The sequence below is a fragment of the Aptenodytes forsteri genome, unplaced genomic scaffold, assembly GCF_000699145.1.
Source record: "Aptenodytes forsteri isolate BGI_AS27 unplaced genomic scaffold, ASM69914v1 Scaffold255, whole genome shotgun sequence".
NCBI lineage: Eukaryota > Metazoa > Chordata > Aves > Sphenisciformes > Spheniscidae > Aptenodytes > Aptenodytes forsteri.
The window spans coordinates 2,865,701-2,872,652 of record NW_008794888.1 but is presented as its reverse complement, the minus strand read 5'-3'; the positions used below and the strand labels follow the sequence as shown (position 1 = coordinate 2,872,652).

The 6,952-nt window shown below is 39.3% G+C and overlaps 1 protein-coding gene across 2 annotated transcripts in view; it reads left to right on the top strand.

Annotated features, from left to right (window-relative positions):
- SLC4A10 (solute carrier family 4 member 10) overlaps positions 1 to 6,952 on the top strand; it is a 126,297-nt gene that overhangs the window by 43,767 nt on the left and 75,578 nt on the right. For both annotated transcript variants that reach the window (XM_019470925.1, XM_019470926.1), the window contains exon 4: positions 6,069 to 6,207. In XM_019470925.1, the coding sequence (XP_019326470.1) occupies positions 6,069 to 6,207 (139 nt within the window). The remainder of the gene's footprint in view (positions 1 to 6,068; positions 6,208 to 6,952) is intronic.

Below are 6,952 nucleotides of genomic sequence, written 5' to 3'. Positions count from 1 at the left end.
AAAGATGATCAGAGGGCTGGAGCACCTCTCCTATGAAGACAGGCTGAGAGAGTTGGGGTTGTTCTGCCTGGAGAAGAGAAGGCTCTGGGGACACCTTATAGCAGCCTTCCAGTACCTGAAGGGGGCCTACAGAAAAGATGGGGAGGGACTTTTTACAAGGGCATGTAGTGATAGGCCAAGGGGTAATGGCTTTAAACTGGGAGAGGGTAGATTTAGATTAGATATAAGGAGGACATTCTTCACTATGAGGGTGGTGAGGCACTGGAACAGGTTGCCCAGAGAAGTTGTGGATGCCCCCTCCCTGGAAGCGTTCAAGGCCAGGCTGGATGGGGCTTTGAGCAACCTGGTCTAGTGGAAGGTGTCCCTGCCCATGGCAGAGGGTTTGGAACTAGGTGATCTTTAAGGTCCCTTCCGACCCAAACCATTCAATGATTCTATAAGGTTTGGTTTGTTATTTTAAGAAATCTGGCTTTAATAATCTCTAGTTTTAAAGAGGTTTAAATTTGTAATTCATGGTGAGGCGCCCTGGAGGTAAGCCTAACAGAGGACTGTACACATGGTTCAGGAAAGGCTCTCTGAAGGTAATGCAAGCGAAAAGTGAATTGCAAAGGGGGACTTCTCTTGGTTACTAGAGGGGCTTGAAGAAAGTATAATGAAAGGACTCAACTGACTATATTTGGTAGCTAACTTCAAATCTTGAAGGGGTATTAATGGGGCAAATTTAATTATTTGTAAAGAGTATGGCTGTTAAGAGAATTCTCCTACCCTTAACTGTAGGCTTTGTCTGCTGAAGGATGAACTGGGAAATTTGAATCTCTGGGCAGCTGTGGAACAGATTGCAGCAAATCTGGATTAAAATAACGTATCATAACTGCAGTTTTAAAAGTCTAGCAAAAAGAAGAGAATTGAAGCTTGGGAATTGTCCATATTGTCAGATCCAATAGATTAAATTATTTGTCATAGCCCTGAGGTGATGGAAACAATTCATGTGAAGAAAATGCAGAGCGCGCTTCCTGAAAACAAGATTATACGTATAGGGATAAAGTGCCAGAGGGGCAAGCAAGGGAATACTTTCTCCCAACCTAACATATGGTTTCTGGGGTCTGTGAAGAGATTTTCAGAAGTGTGCTGTATGGCTGTTTACTATTTTATGTAAATAGGAATTTTATGTAAATTTTGTTCTAATTTTTACCACGTTTTCTAATTTAAAAAAAGTAATTTATGATCCCTACTTTTACTGATTGCTAAGGTGAAGGGCAAAGTCCAATCTGCACAGGAAGGAGGTGGGGAGAGAGCCCCCATCCACCACTGCCTTGGTGAGCACAAGCAGGAGGATGATGAATGTTTATCTGTGTGTGAAATGGTCCTTTCTTTTTTGTGATCCTTTGAATTTTTCACACCACTTCCCCTTTGTTTGAAAGGAGTTGTTACGGATGTCAACTGTGTTACACCAGTTCACTCCCTGTCTGCAGCCCGTCCTGTGCAGTGAGCAATCAACAAAAAAAAAGTTTGTATATTTAATATTACTTTAATGTGAATGTACAAGAGCACGAGGCATGGATTAAATCTTGTCTATGATGTTTACTATCTTATGTGAACTTCTGTAATGTAAATTTTATGTTAACGTTTAGCATGTTTTCTAATGTAGAAAAAGTAATTTTTCACCCTTACATCTACTGACCCCAATAAGAAGTATTAGCCTACTAATACTGCCCTTAAATGCAGGTTCTCAACAGGCTTAGAAATACAGAAACCTGTTCTGACATTTGAGCTAATAGAGTATTACCAGAAATACATTTTTGCACCCTTTCTAGAGTTTATCAAGAGCAGAGGAAAAAATTTGGAATACATTTTATACGTACCAAGGCTGTGTTTCTGCTTGTGGTATGGATTGGGCAGATTGCGTGCAGTTCTGCCTGATGGCAGGGCGGTTTGTCTCAGGAGAGACCCTGGCACGCACTGAGGAGGAGACGTGTATCACTCTGAACGGTGCAGGGGAGCAGGTTGTTTGCTGGGCTGAATTTATGTGGAGGGACTGCGGATGATTCTGCTTTCTTACCCTAGCCCAAGTCTTGATTTCAGCTTGTTCCCTTAGATAAGAGGGAGCAGTCCTGACCCAGAATTGTGATTGCACTTGGGGATGTTTTAAATGGGGGAAATGCCAGTTATGATTCTTTCCTACATGTGTTTTGCAAGGCAGGATGGTGATGTAGGCCACCGTTCCCCCCTGCCTGCAATCAGCGCTGTTCCAGGGAGCAGCTTTTTGTGTTGCCCTCTGGGAATTAGGTTATTAGCAGTTCTGGCTTTCAGTTCTGCTGTTTTGGCATGTCTGTGCCCATATCTTGCTTTTGTTTTAGGGATGTTAATGACTTTACAAAGTGTCATAGTAGTGAGCAGTATGTCAGGTTGCTGCAAGGTCACTTCCTTTCTGCAGCACTGAATCCCAGTGTGAATTTGTGCTTTTGACAATAGTGTATCCACCAGGTCTTAATTTTTACCCTTTTAACAGTGCAGTGGAGTTATACAGATTTTTAAACCTGGAATACTCAGGTTTTCCTTGCATGCGGTGAATTTGAGGTATGAGAGGTAGTTTGAATGCGTCTGTGAGTGCTGCACGGATGATGTGAGCACAAGCCCAGAGAAACTCGGGTATAACAGACTCTGGCAGGAGGCTCCCATGGGCTGGTGGAGCCACAGCAAACAGAAAGCTGCTTCAACTTTTCCTGACTGAGATGGCTCATTAGCCAAGTATGGGTGGTTGTTGATGGTACTCCTGCTCCTGTCGTGTACCAGACTTTCTGCCCAGTCCCAGCTGGTCCTGGAGGATTTCCTGAACTGGTGATGAGCCATTTGCTTGGGAGAATCATCAGCTGCTTATTTAAATTCGTGGTCCTTCTAATATCTCTGTGCTCTGGTATAAAACAACTGCAGTGATAGAAATACTAATGTAAAAAATTAATCCCATTCATTTAATTTTTTTAGCTTAATCTCGATTACTTCCATTACTTTTTAGAAATAGCAATAATAATATGAAGGATTTTTTTTTACTTTGGCTGTACTACTTGAATTAGGGATAGACACAGATAATATTCAAGCCAGTTTCTGTTTTCCTAGACTTCAAAAAAATTTGAGTGTCCTAGTTTGCAAATATTATGCTTCTACACTGAGGATTAAGTTATCACAGTTTGACAGTCACCAACTGAAGTATTGTTTCATACTGCTTTTGAATCACATATTACTCATTTTCCATATAACACATTAGTGACATATTTGGTATTTATTACTCCTATGAATAAGAGCCAGATCCATCTGGCATTGCTCACATGAGTAATGCTGTTAACTCAGTTTTATAAGTAGAACCAACAGATCTGGTTTTTTTTTTCATTTTATTGTGTTCCTATTGTTTAATTCTCTTAGGGTTTTGTCCGTGAAATAAAATTGTTGTGCTATAAAGCAAATAATAACTTTTTTTTTCCAGTTTCATAGAATCATAGAATAGTTTGGGTTGGAAGGGACCTCTAAAGGTCACCTAGTCCAACCCCCCTGCCATGGGCAGGGACATCTTCAACTAGATCAGGTTGCTCAGAGCCCTGTCCAGCCTGACCTTGAATGTTTCCAGGGATGGGGCATCCACCAGCTTTCTGGGCAACCTGTGCCAGTGTTTCACCATCAGTTTAATTTCCAGCTTGGTGTCTGAAAATCAAGCTGTTGCTTGCAGGTTTCAGACACCAATACAAATTACGGCAGCAAAACAAGATAGCCAGGATCTAGCAGCTAGTTTTACTGGTGTGTTAACAAGGAAGAAGAGAATTTAGTGCATATTTTGTCATTTCTAGAGATTCTTCACTGTTGTCAGTCAAGTAGCTGTATGCTACACAGAAGACCCAGTAAAAGCAAGTCACAGCAGTAGGGTGTTTCCTTGTTACTACTCACCTGACTTCAAGGGATTTCTTATCCTCTGCTTTCCTTCCCACGCTGAAAGTGTGCATTTGCATGAGTATCATAACTGTCATAAAACTGCAGCTCTGCTGTACAACACTACTCATTTATTACTTAACAGTAGCTGTTGCTGTAAATCAGTTCTGCTGATTTTATCAAGAGTACAGGATGTTCTTGGCAATGCTTATTCTCAGATTCTCACTGCAGTCCATCTTTCTACCAAAGTAGCTTGTTTTCCATGTTCTGTCACTAGTCATATGTGCTTGTCCTTTGCAAGTTCATATCTCACTGAATTTTGTCTTTCTGGGAAATAGTCTTAACAAGTGGCACACTTCTTGACCAGAATGTACTTTCTAGTCTCAGATTAAATCTTGGTGTTTGTATTTACTTTATCCTTCTCTAGAATGTACCAACATGTGGGTAGGAGGAACATAAAGAATTTAAAAAAAAAATAGGTAGAAGCTGGAAGGGGATCTGGAATAAAGGTTGAAATGGTCTTAAAGTAAAAAGAGGACTGAACAGCGAGGGAGAAGAGTAATAAAAGAAAGGGTAAAGTGGAGGAGGTTGTTGCTGTTCTTTAATGATTTACCAAAAGTAACTTCTGTCCTCTTAGCTGTCCCCCTGCAGCTCCATTCTCTAGAGCTTAGTAGTACCAGAGCCCATCTTCTCTCTCTCCCGTACTTCTTCCTGGGTTTCATTTCCTTGCTTTGTGAAGGAGTAAGTAGGCTTGACCGTACTGTATCTTTACATTCTGTTTAAGCGAACAGACCTCAGGTGAAAACTGTCATGTATTGCTTGTGTTTCATTGCTATAGCAAGTTTACTACTACTACCAAAAAAAGTATCTTTACTGGTAAATTTAATCTCCTGTATCAGTGGCCTGTTTAATTATTTTTGATCAGTGCTGTATTTCCTCTTTAACTAGCATTCAATGAGTGCTATCATTTCAGTTTTTTCCAAAAATCAGAGAGCTTGAGGATCCTATGCAGTGATGCTCTTCACTGCTAGATGGAAAATAGTGTAGCTTGTCTTACAAATACGGTTGTAGAACAGAATTTCATTTAGACTGTGTTCAAGGAATCGCTGAGCTGTTCTGCTGGATAATCAATTTTTCGGTTGACTGGCAGCCTGGCCCCATCAGTTCTCACAAAGGACTTTTGGTTCCTCTCAGAAATCTAAAATACATTAGAAGAAAACATAACTATGTATTTCTAGAGAGACTGGGTTTCATCCAGAGTTTGTTCATTTGAGATTTGCATTTAAATAAGCAAATAGGGTTTTTTTTGTTGGTTTTTGTGTGTGGTTTTGTTTTTTTTTTAAAGACTTACATTTGAGCTATGAACACTGAATATACATGTAGGTTAAGGTGCTCTGTGAGTTCTGGAAATTTTCTGAGTGATATGAAAAAAAGAACAGTATGTCTCAAAAACATATTTAGTGGTCTGCACTGAAAGGTTATGAAGAAAAATAACTGGTAACAGGAATGTAAAGGGAAGACAGAGACAGGAAGAATAAAATGGGGAAGTTGGGACAGGTAAACAACTTGTTCATCTGGGACGGCCTAACCGTGTAGAAACAGTTTACAAAGGGGCAGGGGATGGTAGGTGTAGATAGTGATGTATTATTTTCGAAGTTCCCAGTTGTATATTGACATTAGAGAGGTTTCTTTTGCTTTCTTTCTCCTGCTAGGTAAAACGAAAAATGCACATTAGTACACCAGCTTTATGAGCTGAGTTAGATCTGTAGATTTAGACTTACGTTGTGGCAAAGTAGTTTTTGTAACACTGGAGTAAAAGACTTTTATCAGCTCTATCTATGCTGCTATCTGTGCTGCCTTTTTTCTGTGAGATACCATTCCAGCTTCCAATAGTCACTACTTCTGTACATCACATTCTATCTTTAGATGAGTTTGTTTAATCAGCAGACTAGACAACTACAGTAAATAAAAAGGTCTGAATCTGAAGGTGTTTGTGTATAAATGTTCTTACAGCATAACTATAATCATGTTTTCTGTGTGGCAGTAAGTGATATGGATGAGAGAGTCTGGATAATCTCATGAAATTTTAGATACTTGCTTGCTCAGGGAAAAAAAATTGGTGTTCTGGACTTGATATTTTTATTTTTCCCCAGATACCCCATCACAAAGGGTGCAGTTTATTCTTGGAACAGAAGACGACGACGAGGAACACATTCCTCATGATCTCTTTACTGAGCTTGATGAAATTTGTTGGCGTGAAGGAGAGGACGCAGAATGGAGGGAGACAGCAAGGTGAGTGTTTTAATGAGTTTTTAAAAATTATCTGTAGCTACTGGTTGCTGGTGTATTGAGGAACAGTTTCAAAGCTGTGGCAAGCTCAGGAACAGATTTTGGATATAAAGCTTAAATAAAACCATAATTTTAATCCATAGACTGCTAGTATTACTACAGCATTTGTCGTTTCCCATGTTTTCATCTGGATTTATGAAATATAGGTCAGAATGAATATCAAGGGAAAAAAATCAAAGTAAACATGTATCATATGAATTAAAAATTACTGGGTTTATTCATATTTTAGCTCATCATTTTAAGAAACTTTGAAACTTCATATTCTGTTTGAATCCTCAAGAAACTGATAAAATTACCCTTATAAAAACATTAAAGCAAGGAATAAGATTACTTTTGGAGCAGTAACCCTTTTACATATTCGAACTATCAATGAATAGTTGATTTTGAGACTTTGAGTATTCAATGTTGGATTATTTTGTTTCTGCAAAAGTAGTGCGAAAAGACTGTTTAGATTGTATTTCTGCTGAAAAAATTAGTATTGGAACAGAACTTTTTTTTGGCATGTTTGTTTCCTTGAGCACCTAAATGGAAGATGACTTACTTAGTTTCATTAAGACTTTAAATTTCCCAGCAAGTCTTGCTTCATTTTTCTTCTTAGAACCTTAATTCTCTCTTTCCCTGCCAGTATTTGTTGACAGTTGTCCTGGTTTCGGCAGGGATAATTTCCTTCCTAGTAGCTGGTACAGTG